General features: G+C 60.3%; 5 protein-coding genes across 5 annotated transcripts; all 5 read left to right on the forward strand.

Annotated features, from left to right (window-relative positions):
* Nucleotides 1-132: 132 nt before the first annotated feature.
* On the forward strand, nt 133-1908 carry LDBPK_090600 (hypothetical protein, conserved; the record flags this gene model as incomplete). The annotated part of the gene is made up of 1 exon (XM_003858692.1): nt 133-1908. The coding sequence occupies one exon, from the start codon at nt 133-135 to the stop codon at nt 1906-1908; it is 1776 nt and encodes a 591-aa protein (XP_003858740.1).
* A 1008-nt stretch (nt 1909-2916) lies between these two features.
* LDBPK_090610 (hypothetical protein, unknown function) lies at nt 2917-3705 on the forward strand (the record flags this gene model as incomplete). Its single annotated transcript, XM_003858693.1, has 1 exon — nt 2917-3705. One exon carries the CDS (start codon nt 2917-2919, stop codon nt 3703-3705), a length of 789 nt encoding a protein of 262 aa, XP_003858741.1.
* A 925-nt stretch (nt 3706-4630) lies between these two features.
* Nucleotides 4631-6100, forward strand: LDBPK_090620 (hypothetical protein, conserved; the record flags this gene model as incomplete). Its single annotated transcript, XM_003858694.1, has 1 exon — nt 4631-6100. One exon carries the CDS (start codon nt 4631-4633, stop codon nt 6098-6100), a length of 1470 nt encoding a protein of 489 aa, XP_003858742.1.
* Nucleotides 6101-9437: 3337 nt separating this feature from the next.
* On the forward strand, nt 9438-10295 carry LDBPK_090630 (surface antigen-like protein; the record flags this gene model as incomplete). The annotated part of the gene is made up of 1 exon (XM_003858695.1): nt 9438-10295. One exon carries the CDS (start codon nt 9438-9440, stop codon nt 10293-10295), a length of 858 nt encoding a protein of 285 aa, XP_003858743.1.
* A 2472-nt stretch (nt 10296-12767) lies between these two features.
* Nucleotides 12768-15758, forward strand: LDBPK_090640 (ATP-dependent DNA helicase, putative; the record flags this gene model as incomplete). The annotated part of the gene is made up of 1 exon (XM_003858696.1): nt 12768-15758. The coding sequence occupies one exon, from the start codon at nt 12768-12770 to the stop codon at nt 15756-15758; it is 2991 nt and encodes a 996-aa protein (XP_003858744.1).
* Between the last annotated feature and the right edge of the window lie 195 nt (nt 15759-15953).

Genomic DNA, 15953 nt, shown 5'->3' on the forward strand with positions numbered 1-15953 from the left:
GTGGGTCAGGGGTGGATGTAGTTGGGGAAGAAGGATGTGTATAGCCCAGTTTCATATCAGGCATCCTCGCCGTCTCGCCTGCGCCGACAGCACATCAACGAATAATTGGCAACACCGCCACTGTTGGCAGCCATGAAGCCCACAGACGCCGGCACTGACAACAACACACACGCAGCATCGGTATTTGACTGGGCTGAGCGAGAGATGCACCTGGTCGTCTCTCTCGAGGCCTTCCTGCATGCCTGGGCGGAGGGGGATCGAGAATGCGGCAGAGCGAAGGCGGCGTCATCTGCGGCTACAGAAGCGGCGGTTTCCCGAGAGGATGAGCGGCATCATCAAGCCGGTGCACATCCTAATCCAATTCTCTGTGCGAGTGGCCTGGATGCGGCGTCGCTCGCAACCGCTCGAATCGAGTCAGCGCCGTCCACGTCCACCTTGGCCAACGAGTATCTCGCCGCGCTACCTCCTCGCCTTCCAGCCCCTCCTCCACGCAGCTTTAGACCCAATGAGATGATGCCTGGGGTCTACCTCGGGTCGTGGAGCGACATTGGCACCGATATACTCGAACTAGCACGACGTCTTCGTAGTGTGTCGACCGGCACGCACGAGTCCTCATCGTGCACCGCCTCTCGCTCGTCGCAGCGCCTTGTGCTACTCGTGCGCGCCTGCCCAGTGAAGGGGGTAGTTGCGCCGCGACTGGAGCTGCGCGTGACGCGGCGTCACGAAGGCGCGCGGCGCCTTCGCCTCTCCACAGAAAAAGTGGCCCCTGTGCCCTCTACCAAGGCTGCTGCAGCAGGCGGGCTGCAGCAGCCGTCACAACGGCCACCCGCCATGCACAGCCGGAAGCTCCCCGGAGCGGCCACAACGGCGGCGCCGGCCGACGAGGACGTCGTGGTGGCGCAGATGTCACTCAGTGAGGTGTACAAGCGTGTGTGTGCGGCGGTGCCAACGACGAAGGCGGACCCGGTCTCTGACGCCAGCGTCATCTGCGCAGAAGCCACGGCTTCCAGCAAAGGGGAGAATTATTACACCTCAGGCTCTATCGCCGGCGCCTCCTCAAGCACCACAACCTCGGGTGTCAGCACAGTTGCCAGGTGGCTCTGTCCAGACTCACCGCTCATATCGCCGTCGCGGAGTGCTTCACCGGCTAGCTCAACAGCCGCTGACGTCCCGTCCGGCTGCACGTCGGCGGACTGGCATGTTTTTGTGCGAGCAATGCAGGGTGTGTTGACAGAGGAGGCATCGGCGCACACACCGGCGGGCGCCGCATTGAATAATGAAGAGATAGCCGAGACTGCCGAAGCGGAGCGCCACCCTTGCTCAGCGGCGACGACGGAGCTGCGCTACTGGCGCCTCACTCTGCCAATTCTCGACTCCCCTGGAACTCGCCTGCTGCACTATACCCCCATGACGAGTCTAATCATGCGCGCTGCACTGACACTGGAGGAGCACCCGCAGGGACGTGCGTGGCTGCAAGGTCAGCAGCAGCGGCGGGAGGTGGTCAACAACAATACCCCTGCAGACGGCAGCCATGCTATGGTGGACTTTGCCAGCGAAGGTGGCGCGTGTGGGGAAGTCGGTGCTTGCGCCACCGAAGCGAGAGTCTTTCCATGCGTGGCTGTGCACTGCCAGGCCGGCAAGTCACGCTCTGTCACCTTCGTGGCCGCCTTCCTCATGCAAGAATGGATGTGGTGCTACCGTGGGTGCTATCCGCCGAATACTGCAGGTGCGGGCACTAGGACAGCAGAGCAGCAGAAGGAACAACGTGGTCGGCAAGGCAGCATCGCGCGGCGCCTCGTCGACACCGTCTTGTCGTACCTGCGCCGTCGGCGCCTGTGCATCGGCATCAACCTCGGATTTGACACGCAGCTGTGGGAGATGATGTGCGGTTTTGTGCGGAGTCTCTGACCGGGCACGTGTAGAGTCGAAAGAAGCCCGAAGATGCGCAGCCATGTGGCACCGCATTGCGACAACCCTGCTGGCCGGCCGGTACCTGTGAGTAGGCGTAAATAGACGTGTGTGTGTGTGTGTGTGTGTGTGTGTTTGCCTTCATGCGCATCAGGCTCTCAGCTGCTGCGCATAGCACCTCACAGCACTGGAAACGAAAGAAAACTTTCTGCCACTGAAGCAGCCAGCGGAGCGGTGGGGAAGGGGGAAGTGGCGAAGGGGATTCAGTGAAAGGCGACTCGAGCAGACCGCAGGGGGTTGGGGAAGGTGCTGAACCGTGAAAGGCGGTGGCATGCGCGTGCCGCCCTTCGCCTCACCCGTTAGCTGCCTTGGGTAGGTTGGCGGTCACGGCAGAGACGGAAGTGATGGGGGAGGGGGAGGTCGGGATCTGACGGCGAAGTCGCTGCGCCGACGTCGTTGTGGGAGCCCCTCAGCCCTGCCCATGTCTTTTCCCCTACTCACCCCATCCTCTAGAGTTCACAAGCCCAAAAGGAAACACAATAGCCGTGGACAACTCAGGCCTCTGGCGCTGGCCGAAGGTGGGGGAGAGACCCGGGCGTTTCGTCTTGTGCTCTCTCTCTCTGTACATGCACGTACACGTACTCTGCCCTCTCGTCATCGATGGTTCTAATCCGCCCTGTTGTCCCCTACCCCTCTCCCTCTCCCTCTCCCCTGACGCGCGCACACGTGTCCATGCCGCCTCATTCTTTAGCCTCCTCTTTGGCTGCGCCTTTTCTGTATCAGTGCTTTTCCCGGGCGTGCCACATCACACGAACAGCGCCTCCACCGATTCCGCAACGGGACGTGGCAAACCCGCGCGCAAAGACGCACGGACGCCGCCACTCGCATGGTACGTGTTGCTTCGTTGCCGCCTGTCTTCCCCCAGAGGCGTTCTTTTCCACTTGCTGCTGCTGCTGCGGTGCAACTCCCCTTGCCCGGCCTGCCTGCAACATCCTAAAGCTGCGCACAATGCCGCCCGCGCACATCTTCATTGCCCGCCACAGCGAGCGGGTAGACCACATGAACCGCGAGTTCGCCAAGACCTACAGCCGCCCGCACGACTCTCCCATCACCGAAAACGGCGTCGTCCTGGCGGAAAAACTCGGCGAGTACCTGGTCCGCCACTACCGCGTCGACCCCGCCGATGTTGTCGTTATAACCTCTCCCCTGCTGCGCTGCGTTCAGACCTCGAATGCAATCGTGACCGGCGCCCTCCGCGCCGCGGCGGCGAGCGCGAAGGTCGACACGATTCCTGTGTATCTTGAGCCGGCCATCATGGAAGGCCCGTACTGGATGTTCGTGGACATGTGCAACAACCCATCCGTCGTGGAGCCGAACGGCGGCCCCTTCCACTGCCCAGAGCCCGTGTACAACGATGCAGCGTTCCACCGCGCCAGCACCTCGCCACACGTGCAGCTGCAGAATCCGTTCCCTTTGCACCCGCCTCCGGTCTTCACAGTGAAGGACAACAAGCTTGTCGACTCGAGCTTTCCAGAGCGGTGCGCGCAAGCCTCTAAGAGGCTGCTGGCTGTCCCAGAGCTGGATGGCAAGACGGTGGTGCTCGTGGCGCACGGCGAGACAGTGCTGCGTGCACTGCATGCGATGAAGAACACGGAGATGGACGCGGAATTCCACAGCCCGCCCTATACGGGGCTCGTGCACGTCACGTGCGAGTGCAGCGGGGCAGAGACGCGGGTGTCGGTGGAGTATGAACCCTTTGCGACACCGCATCTCCCTGCGGAACCGATGGAGTCGTAGCGAAGGAAGAAACGAGGAAGGTGTTGACGTTGGTGCAGGCGCCACGTAGCCACGGCACCCTCTTCCTGCCCACGAGCAGACCTGGACAGCAGTCATCACCAGACATCGGTGTTGTCTGCGTGCATCGCTTTTTGCTTTCTTCTATGTATCTGCCTGTGCGTGCATGCCTGCGTCTGCGCGTGGCAGCGGAGAAGGGAAGGGGGAAGGAGGAGGAGGCCAGACACCCACACCCTATCCCCTGCCAGTGCCGAGTCTCCCCTCTGGTGGGGGGCACGGGTTGAGGCAGGGGACGCGCTCAGGTCACTGAGTTGGTGCCTTGTGCTGCGGCAGGCCCCGTGGGTGCGGTGGGAGGGGGGAGGGGGAGGGTCGAGTGGCGGTTGCGCTCCTATTCGATGGCAGGATAACGGACGCGTTGGGCAGGAAAACGAAATCGCTTTCTGTGCATCATGAGCCCCCACCCTCCTCCTTCTCCTTTCTTTCTTCTCCGCACGAAAGTTCCTTCCACGTGTGTTCGTGTGTGTTCTTGTAGAGAAGGAGCGAGTGAGAGAGAGAGAGAGAGCGACACTGCGGCATCCAAACAGAGAACTGCCCGGCATCGGCACACGGGGTGCCGGCGACACCGCTGTCATGGACAAGAATTGGGGAGAAACTTTGAACAACGCCGCAGCAGGAGTGAAGGGTGCACACGGCCATGTGCGCTACCTCATTTGCCCCACCCCCTCCCCTCAACCCCAACCCCAACCTCCGCCGCTCCTTCCCTCACTCCCAAGTTTCCGCAGCCACCCTCCCACAGCGCTGGCCCTAAAAGCATAACAGCACCGAGGCAGACGCACGCGAGAGGTCGATCTTTCATATTGGCTGCCTCGTTGTTTGTTGTTGTTGATCTCACCCGCTCCTTTATCTTTCCTTATCGCTCTCTGCTCCCATGAGCGCGTCACCTTCCTCCTCGTCCACGGCCGCCGCCTCCGCCAGCCCGCAGGGCACCGTCGAAGTCCTTCTCTGTGACGGCTGTCGTTGCCCTATTGGTTCGCTGTGGGATGTGCTGCCGGCGGAGGAGGCGGTTCCTGTGTGGAGGGAGCAGGTGTACAGCTACGAGCTGGACCTTTTCGCCAATGGATCGCCGCCGATACAGGCGTACAGCGCCACGAACCCGAGCGCGCGGCGGTTTGATCTACTGCGCTTGGCTCCGCATGTGACACTGCGTCTGGCCTCAACGCCTAGTGGCGAAGCTCCACCACCCGGTGCAGATGCTTTTCGCTCGTGTAACGCCGATACTTCGACCACCGCCGCCTCGGTCCTCGATGCACAAAAGTGTGAAGGACCAGTGCAGGTCGAGGAGGTCTCCACAACGCATGCGCAACCGGCGGATGCGACAGGGACGCGCGGTGCCGCCTCCACCACGCTTCACGCGCCGTCTTTTGTGGAGTGCAACACGACCGTTTACTCCACTGAACACTCCTTCTTCGCCGGCTATGCGTGGTGCTTCTGCAACTGCAGCAACTGCGGCGCCTTCCTGGGGTGGGGCTTTGCCGCGGTGGATCGCCTGCGCGCCGCGCGACGCCTTCATCGGGGCAGCAAGAGCGGCGGCGTGTCAGAGAACGGTGATGTCGGCCGGGCACGCAAGAAGGGGGCGCGCCAGGAGGAAGAGGTGAGAAAAGCCGAGACGGACACTGCCACAGCCGCAGCTGCGGGCGACAGTCAACCTGCCGAATCAAGTTCCCCGCCCGTAGCACCGAGTGCCCCCCGGGATCAGCGCCAGCAACGGCCACGTGGAGAGGGCGATGGCTGCAGAAGCGGCGCACGCGCTAGTGATCTCGCGCCGCCAGATGACTCCGACGACAGCAGTGATGAAGGCACGTCTATGACGACCACCACTGACAGCAACGACGGCGACGACAGCAGCGCCATCGGCGGTGCTCAAGGTGGTGGGCAAGAGCACACAAACACCGGCGTAACACCCGACTTCATTGGCATCATCATTACCCATTGCACCGGCGATCCAGACTATCCGATAGCGTCCCTCATGCGCGATGTCGAGTGGCGTGCCGCGCGGCAACGACGCCGCAAGCGAGTTGAAGCCCTGACACGCCGCCTGTCCCTCCTCCTCCCACAGATGAGGGACAGCTACCGCGCGCACGAAATTTACCACGACTATCACGCCATGGAGCAGCTGCTTTACGCCGCACCGCTTCTCCCACTGCAGGAGGCATCAGATGGATTCGCGACCGCGGTAACCGCACTCCTGTCCGATGTGGACGAGGACGGGGTGCCGATCTGCATGCACGACACGGTGGAGGCAGCACGCATCGCCGTAGCGAGGCAGATGGACAGCGAAAACTGCAGTGGTGTAAGCGGGCACAGCAGCAGCGGGCACGAGGGAAACAATCCCTCGTAGTCATTGTCCACGACTACCAGCACCCGCTCTCTGCACGTGTGTGGAGCCGGTGAGTGAGTGTGTGTGTGTGTGTGTGTTTCTCTGTCGGCTCTCGCTGCCTTTGCATACGTGAGGCACATACGCACCGAACGACCCCATGAGAGGGAAGAGGAGGACGGCTCTGAAGAGCACATTCTCGGCACTTCATCCATATGTCCTCTCTCCCATTCAATGGGGGGTTCTTCTGCGCACTTCGCGTGGGCCCCCATCGCAGCATCACCGAGACTACAAGAGGGGCGCATCAGCGAAGAAACCCTTCGCTTTCTGTCCACTTCTCGCCTCTCATTTCACCGTCAGCTCCTCCCTCTCCTGCACAAAGGGAGCACACGCACATACATGGATGCGCGCGCGCTATCATGCCTGCTACCGTACACCCACCGTCACAGATTCCAGCCACGCTGGAGAGGTGGACGATGGAGAAGAGGAGAAGGAGAGGCGGGATGTCATTCTACGTGAAGTCAGCAAGGAAACGCGCGCGCTCTTTGCCTCGCCAGCAAGGATCGTCCTTGTCCGACTCCCTCTCCCGTCACTGCGGTGTGCGCGTGCCGTGCTGCCTCCTCGGGTTGGCGGAGAAGCGGGGGGTGGAGTACGTGTGTGAGGCGCGAAAGGGCACTCAAGCAAATGCGAGAGCGGCCGTCGTCGTGGCGGTGGCGGTGCTGGAACGAACAAGCGGTAGCGGCACGGCCCCACGCATGTTTGTGTGCGGACGTCGCTGTATGCTAAGATCGAGGACGTGCACAGGACGCCAGATGAAGAAAGCGCATGGAATGGGGCAGACTTCGAAGCATATACGTGTAAAGAGGTGATGTGAACGAAGACGGGGCAGTGCTTCTGCCGGCGTTGATCCGGCAGATCCTTCTTCATACCGCCCTCCCTTCGAGCTTTCCGTGTGTTTGCCTTGCATCCCGTACCCGATCCCCCTCCCAAAGTCGGCGATTTTGTTTCAAAACTCTTCGCGCTTGCTCAGTATGCGGACATGTGTGCAAGACTGCTTTCTCTCTTTAGTGGTAGTGGTAGTGGTAGTGGGGGGGGGGAAGAGGCTGAGGAGGGGGGTGTACGCGCCGCCGTGCTTCCCCCACACACGCATACAGAGAGACCTTGCTCTCTCTCTATCCGTGCCTCCATCAATGCGCGTGTGTCTGTCTCACCAACTGCACAGCAACACCTCACTGGAGAGGGAGGATAGAGCAGCGCAGGCACACACCGATGGAAAAGAAGCCAGCTCGTGCGTTCTCTCTGTCTCGCTCGCTTCGTTTGCTGTGTTCGTTGTATTGCGCGTGCCTGCACTCAGGCATGCATGTATTCTCTGCGTGTGTGGAGGACGGGGGACGGTCAGACATGCGCCTCGCCCACTTTTGAAGTGCTGTGTAGTGATGAATGCTGATGCATGGCACACCCTGCACGAAATACGCACAAGGAGCGGCACGACCGACACACGAGGTCCGCGATGGAGGGGTAAACGTGAAGGAGATGGACGTTTGTGGCGACAAGCACAAAAAAAAAAACACGCATGCACACACTTGCAAATCAACACGAAAAGCGCGGAAAAGGTGTAGTTGGTGAAGGGCCCGGAGCCCATAGCAAGATGGGCTTCCTCTCCTCAGAGCTCTTTTCATGGTGCCTGCATTGAATGCGTAACGTTGAGCGGCACGACAGATCCAATAGAAAAGGAGGTCTCGGATCTGTACGCCAGTGAATGTGTGGGTAGACGTATGCCTCCGCCATCACCTCACTGCCCACTCTCCCCCTCGCTAACAACGATGGTGGCGAAGACGATCTCTCTTCTTGACGCTCTCGCTTCATCTCTCTGGTGTCTCTTTTTTCTTCATCTCGTTATGGGTGGCGGGGGGGTCTCTGCCCCTGCTGATGCTTCCGCTGCACATATGCACAATATACATACACACGAACTCACGTGCGCGCACGCGCTCCAACTCGCCCGTCTTCTCTACGGCCAACAACTGTGTGTGTGTGTGTGTGTGTGTGTCTATTATTACAGACGTTCTTGATTCTCTGTTACCTCGACTCTACATCACATTTCTCACACTCTCTCCTTCCTGTGTGCGTGGAACTCTCCTCATTTCTGACACGTCTTCGCTTGGTACCCTGAACGAGACACACAAACACGTCCGAACACATCTGTCGACTTGTTCATGTGCTCCTCTGCCTCTCTCACTCCCCGTAATCACCATCTCATCGCCTTGTGTGTGTGTGCGTGCGTCGTCTAGCCGTTGCTGTCCGTTCGAAGGAGCACAAACGGGCATTTTCGTGTATCATCACGGCTCGGTACCCGAACCCGACCACCATCACCACCGCCACCGCCCCTGCCTTCTTCCGCCTCGCTGCGCATGGGTGCGTGTCAGTGTTACCCGTAGCTCTCTCTCTCTCTCCACCTGCTTCTTCTTCATCGGGCCTACGACGCATTATTATTATTAAGACGAGAGTGCGAAAAAGGAAAGCGTCACATCGTCGGTACATTGATATCCGGTGCAGCATACCACATCTATATATATAGAGATACATAAGATACGTCGTAATATATATATATATACTTACAAAAGAGTTTCATTTGTATTTTTTTTCTCTCTTATACGTATCCATTCGGCGCAACGCCCCCCCCCCTACTCCTCGCCCAATCCTCTTTGCGCACGGCTTTTGCTGGAGCGTTTGTGCGTTTCGCATGTGTGTGTGTGTGTCTTGGGGGAAGGACTCTTGGTCTCCGTTGTTGCTGGTGTGTCTCTGCGTGCGTCCATCCATCCATCCATCCCCTCACCCTCACCTTACCCCCTATTCTGTTTGTTCGCTCTCCCATCTATCTCTTACATTTTCCATCTGGTTTCTTCCTTTTCCCCCTTCCGTCCCCCTCTCTCCCCTTTCTTACTCCCTTTCTCTGTGTGTGTGTGTGTGTGCGACGCGCGCACATCTTATCCTTTTTGTGTCATTGTACTTTATTACGTCTTTGTGCTGATCTTATCACCCCACTGTGTGCCGGCGGCGTCCTCTCGCCTCGTCGTCCTGCTGCCGTTGCCGCTCACCTTCGGCTCTGCTGCGCTTTCTTTCACACGTCTGCATGCGTGCGTTTGTTCCCGAACCTCCTGCTCGGTCGTTTCCCCTCAAAGAGGAATAGACCCACACGTACATCTATATAGAGGGAGAGGTTGAGAAGGCCACCACCTACCACCACCGTCCTCCTCGCCTTTCGAAGTGATCGCTGTTTCGCTGGTACCCCCACCCCACCCCCTCCCTCGTCTTCTATAAACGAAAGAAGGTGAAGACAGGGAAGCTTATCGAAATCATAGGCATGGCCCAGCAAGCTCGTCGTCTGAGCATGGCCGCGCTGATGGCCTTTGTCGTGTACGTCTTGCTCCTCGCCGGTGGCGTCACGCGTGCGGCTCTCACGGCAGCGCAAAACTCCATCACCGCCGAGTTTCTGCGGTCCTTCGCGGTCTCGATACCTGGCCTGGCGAGTGTGTGGACAGGGGATGATTGGTGCACTTGGCCGTACGTCAGCTGCAATGCCGACACGAACATCACAGTTATCATCGACAATGCTGGGTTCACCGGCAGCCTTCCAGAACTGAATGTGGCGGGCGACAGCGCCAATATCGCGGTCACTGAGATTTCCTTGACGAACGTGGACATCGGGGGCGGGTTCAAGAACAGCTGGGGCGGCCTCAAGAAGGTGCGGGTTCTCAACTTCACGAACACCAACCTGTTTGGTACCATTCCCGCGAGCTGGAACGCGATGCGCTCGCTGCAGACGGTCATCCTGAAAAATTCCAGCGCGTGCGGCAGCCTGCCGAGGTGGACGCTGCCATCGCTGAAGAACATTGACGTGTCGAACAACCTGCTGCGCGGTTCGATGCCGGACACGCTGGGCTACATCGCCGGCCTGCAGAATGTCAGCCTCGTGGGCAACAACTTCTGCGGCTGCAGCCCGCCGTCCTGGGTGTCCCGGGTACTCACCAGCGCACTCTTCCAGGCGATGGGCTCAGCACCCTACAAGCCTAACTGCAGGGCCCCCATCAACTGCGGCTCCGAAGGTGCCAAGTGCTCCCGCGACCCTCCACAGTACCGCGACGCCGCCGCCGCGCCATTACGTGTGGTGGTGGCCGTGTTGACTCTGGTCCTAGCTCTCGTGTGCAACTTTTCCGTGTAGGCGAATGCACCGCGACAACGATAGCGCCGGGCATTTTCCTCCTTCCCTCCTCCCCTTCTTCCACATCACCAACCCCCTTCGCCCGCACCCTCACCGCAATGCTGCGTGCAGAAAGCCCTCGCCCTGTCTGGGGGAGGGGGGGGGCACATGGATGAAGACGGAGAGAACATTGCGAACAGAAAAAGTGCAGATGGCTGAGAGTGCCAACTGGTAGGGCTCTCACACACACACACACACACATACCAAACAAAAGACATTCCTACCTCCTTTTCCCTTTTTTCTATTATTATTATTTTATCTCCCTTCCTTTGTTGTGGCCATTCTCATCCTCCTTCCTCCCACCACCACCACCTTCTTCGATTGAGTGCGCATCCGTTTCCGCGCGTGTTCCTCTATGTCTCTCCTCCCCCTCTCTCAATTCCTCGCGGACGTTTTTCTTTTCACCGCCCCCTCCTTGCTATCGTTTATTCCCCATTGTTTATGGTCTGTCTCTGTGTGTGTGCGTGTAGCTGTCCTTCCTATCTTGTTGTTTGTTGCTAGCGCGGCTCTGGCTGTTCCTGCGCGCCTGTCCTTTTATTGTGTGTGTGGGGGAGGGCGAGGGGCTGACATCCTCTTGCTTGTGATCATTGTCCTTCGTACTCGTTTTGTTTTTCCTTTCTTCAGTCTTGTGTGTGTGTGTGTGTGTGTGGCTGTGTGCTCTGTCCTTTTTTTTTTCGGTAGAGGGGCGGCGTACGGCGAGCGTGAGCTTGCGGTGCGCTGAAGAGGGTGCAGGGGTGCGATCCGAGCCCCCTGTCGCTGACGCGCGCTGGGTGGTCCATGCGTACACGAACTCTCCACTCACGCATACCTACGCACTGATGAGCGCAGCGACTAGCAACGCACACATATACCGAGAGAGAGAGATAAGGACGCCTACACACGCACCTTCGCCTTGTTTCCCCGGCGTCTTCTAACGGCCGACACCCCCTAACGCCCAAACAATCGTAAATACATCCTTGTGCAGCACTGTGGAGGGCATAACGACGACGATGTAGGTGTGTCGTCCGCGCGTATCTCTGTGTGCCGCCCCCTATGCCGGCATTATGTGTCGTCGTCGTCTTGTTACTTCTTCCTTCCGCTTCTTTCCCGACTCCTCCTCCTCTTGGTCCTTCCCCCCCATCCCTCCTTTTTCCTTCATGTCTACCTGTAACACAGACACGTGCGCTGAACCGCGTCCCCTGCCCCACCCACTCGCCCGCGCATGTTCACGCATAGGGAAGCTGCGGTGTGGATGAGCCGTAGAATTCAGAAAAGGAAAAAAAGGTTCATGCAAGAAGAGCCTCAACAACGCTACTCAAACGGTAGAGCGGGTACGCGCACGCATGCGTCGCCAATGTGTCTCTGTGTGTGTGTGTGTGTGCATATGCGTTTTTCATGCGGGTAGTAACGTAGCGCTGCTGCTGCTACCAGCGTTGACTGTGTAGCCAGGTCGTCCGCCTGTTCTTCGAGCACTACTTCTCGCCCTCCCCTCCTCGTCCTCGTTGTATGAACTGACGCCACAACACCGCCTGTGATGTCCGCAAAGGAATGCCGTACATATACACACACACGCACATATATACATATGGGCATACACATCCATATACGCGTTCACATATATATATATATATACATATACGTGCGAGCGGGGGCTTGGCGTCCGCTCCGCCGACACCAGACCACAAGAGATCTTTATAGATCGACACAACTGCTTCTCCTCCCACACCACTGCCACCCCCGCACAACCTCTGCCTCACCCCTCCCCTTCTTGATTGTTTCTTGCATGAACCTACACAGTGTGGGCTCCGCTCATCAGAGACCTCCTTCCTACTCGAAGTATCGGATCCGTTCAAGTGTGTGTCTGTGTGCGAGAGAGCGGGTGTATTCTTTTCGCACGTCGCACACCCGTAGAGTGGGATAGACGCAGAATCGAAAGATAAGCCTGCCATGCAGGAAGTTCGCAATGCTCTCGTCGCCGTCAGTGAAGGCTCTGGAAGTGGCCGCGGAAGCAGCTCGCAGCCCAGCTCCTACTCGATTCAGGCCTCGCTGGCCGCTCCGCTTCAGCGTGCCGGACACGCGCCTCGCACCTCCTTCACCTACACCTCGCGACCGTTGTCGAAGGGCGAAAGCACAGGCGGAGCGGCGACGAATCCCTCGGTCAGTGCCATTGCCCCCCATCACCCCACTGCCGCGCTCCCGGCAGTGGGCCCCGCTAAGCTAGTCGAGTCCACCTCTGCTTCTGCCACGGTGGCGGGGTCAGCGAGCGTGCTGGATGTATCGGTAACGCAGGAAGCCGGTGTCGTGCGGCAATCCGCCACGAATCTCCATAACGAAGGCCACGGCGCGCCATTACCCCTCCCTCCCGCCTCGCTGTCCCCGCCACCGCTCCTGCCATCATCGTCGCCATCCCCGTCGTCGGCAACCCCCCTTGCCTGCTGCGCCGCGCTGTCACGGATGGACGAGTCACAAATACGCGCTGCCACGTACCCGGCGGGCGCCGCGCTGATACTGCAGGCTGGCGCCGGCAGCGGAAAGACCCAGACGATGGCGGCACGCATCGCCTACCTCCTCCAGAGCGGTGTGCCGGGACACTCCATCCTCGGCATCTGCTTCACGCGCCAAGCAGCGGAGACGCTGCGGGAGCGGGTGCGGTCTACCCTTCCTCCCACGCTCACCCGCGAGGCGCACGCCTTGAAGCTCAAGACGTTTCACGCCTTCGGGCTCGAGTGCTTGCGGCGCTTTGGTGCCCTCCAGTCCGACACGCACGTCCTCGATGCGCGGCAGCAGTACGAACTTGCCCGCCGTGTTGTCGACACGTACGCGCAACGTGAAAAGAGCAGCGAGGCCGTGACGGACCTGGTCGACTACGTGAATCGGGTAAAGACGATGAAGGTGCCGCCGATTCCTCAGTCGGACCCTGCCCTGCAGGATGCATACCTCTTCCCCTACTACCAAAAGGCTCTGCATGAGGAGCGCAACGCCGTGGACTTTGGAGACTTGCAGCAGATGTTTTACGACCTGATCCGACCCGTCCCCGTCACCGCATTCGCAGCCTCGCAAGGGTGCGGCGGGGGGCTGGACGAGCAGCAGCCCTCACAGGGCGAACACCAACCCCAGCAACAGCAGCAACAGGGAAAGATGGTCCCATCCGATGTGTGCACCGCGCTGCGTGCCGAGTACACACACTTCGTCGTCGACGAGTTCCAGGACTTCAACGAGATTCAGGTGGAGCTGCTGGCGCTGCTGGCCGGCGACGCGTGTCGCGTGACCTGCGTGGGAGACCCCAATCAGTGCATCTACACGTGGCGCGGCGCCATGCCAAACGTCTTCGGGGTGTGGAAGAAGCGCTTTCCTCAGACAGCAGTGCTGACGCTGGCGATGAACTACCGCAGCGACGGGCCCATTGTGGAAGCGGCCAATCGCGTGGTGAAGGCAACGCAGATGGCACACCACCATCGCGAGGAGCGCGCCGTGACGCTCGTGCAGTGTGCCAGCGAGGATGATGAGCTGCAGGCGGTGCCACTGGTGATCAACCACGTGCTACGCCGTCGAGATGCCCACCTCGGCTACGGTGACATCGCCATTCTCTGTCGCTCCCGTCGGCGGGTGCAACTCTACTGCGATGTGCTGCAGTCGCAGCGCATTCCAGTGCGGCAGCTGAAGGGGATGTCGGTTGACCATCTCGCAAGCATGCGCTCGCTGCTTGCGTTTCTGCGACTGTGTGTGTCGCCGCATGGCCCGGAAGGTGACGCAAATGTGCGCACAGTCCTGAATACCGCCCCGCTGCATCGGCTATCGGCCGGGGCGGCCAAGAAATTCTTCCTGTCGCTTGACTCTGTCTGTCAGGCGCGGCGCGCGATGGAAGCGGCGCGGATACGGTCGTGGCGCCACACCATCCACGTGGATAACGGCAGCGAGGTTGGCGCAGATAACGGAGGCGCGCAGGGGTCGCGAAGTGAGGGCTTACAGCCCGGCGCTGCGTGTACCTCGGTCATCAGCGGTGGTTGCCCCGTCGTCGCCACGCCTGGAGTCCACCCCGAGTCGTACTCCTTCTTTGCTGTTTTGCAGGAGCTCGTGTACCACAACTTTTCCCATGAGCTCTTCCCCAAGCTGGAGGTGTCGAAAAAGAACCAGAAGAACATCCGCAGCGTGGTGCGCATCGTGGTGCATGCCAGGGAGCTGCTTGCGCAGCCGTCTTGCGACGTCGAGCAAGTCCTTCGATACGTCCTGCGCGAAGGTGGATACGAGGGCGAAAGCATGGCCGCGGTAGCAGCTCGCACGTCCACCCCCTCAGCAGCCACGAGGGGGGCGAAGCGAGCGCGTCACTCCGCCGCCGGTTGGGGTAGTGACCGCTGTGCAGACGAGGCGTCCGGGCGAAGCAGCGCTTCGGCGTACCAGCCTCGCGTTGGCGCCCTTCTCATGGAGCAATGCGCCTCGCAGCACAATCAACGGCAGCAGCGCTATACCTCCTCCTCCGCCGCCGCCTCCTGCAGCAGCGCCGGTGGAGGCGGCGGTAGGTGGGATCGGTGGCGCCATGGCAGCCGGCGGTCAGGTGCCGCATCCGGCAGTGACGGCGTCGTCGATGAGGACGTTTTGCCCCCCGAGGAGGAGGCAGCGGTGTGGCAGGAGCAGCGCATGAACCTGTCCGAGTTGGTGCTGCACACGTACCACTCCGTGCGGGAGGCGCTGGAGCGTGAGGTGGCGCATGAGCTAGAGAAGGAAGGCGGCGGTGGTGAGGGTAGAGGGGAGGAGGCGTCGTCGCGGTCTCGCCCGTCCCAGGCAAGCGGCAACCACAGCAACAGTCGAACGCAACTGTTTTCCAAGGCAACTGCTGCCGACGACTCGGTCAGCAACTTCAGTGCCGGGAGCACCACCACGACTATGACGGTCATGCAGGCTCTGCGCCCACCCGCCGTGGTGCTGCATCGCGTGCTGGACGAGTTTGTGTCGCTCGTGTCCTCGGACGACTACGGCCCCATGCGGGAGATCGGGAACGCGGACGATGCTGCAGGAGCAGCCGCGGGGGCGGGCACCGCTGGTAACAGCGGCCGCCTCCCTACCAGTACCTCGCCACACTGGATCGGGCAGGTCACTGTCGGCACTGTGCACCGCGCGAAGGGCATGGAGTGGCCGGCGGTGCTGCTGCCCGGGTGCTGGGTCGGCGAGTACCCGGTGCGGCCACGCGAAGAAGAAAAACGCGTCTTTTACGTGGGCATGAGTCGAGCCATGAAGCACCTTGTGTGCTTCACCGCAGCAACGCGCGAGTGCAGGTCTGGCAGCGGCCAGGCGGCAACCACGGCAAGCGTGATCGACCTGCCCGCGCAGCACACACAAAGCGGAACGCTGGAGCCGACGCCGTACCTGGCTGCCCTCGGCGACAAGCTGGAGCGGGTCAACTACGCCGACCTCAAGACAGCGTATCTGAAGGAGCAAGGGTGCCTGTAATATTCGCCAAGAGCCGGGCGGAAGGAGGGAAAAGGGGGGAGGGGTAACGCGTGGGGACCGGACTGCAGCGAGAGGGACCCAACGAGCAAAACAATAACATTTTTCAGGTGGAGGAGAGCGAGTGGCCGGCGGCGCACACGCTCAGCCCCCTCCGGCCGCGTCGCTGCAGGCCCCACACCCCTCTCATCCCTTCTC

Source organism: Leishmania donovani, chromosome 9 (genome assembly GCF_000227135.1).
Source record: "Leishmania donovani BPK282A1 complete genome, chromosome 9".
NCBI classification, from domain to species: Eukaryota; Euglenozoa; class Kinetoplastea; order Trypanosomatida; family Trypanosomatidae; genus Leishmania; species Leishmania donovani.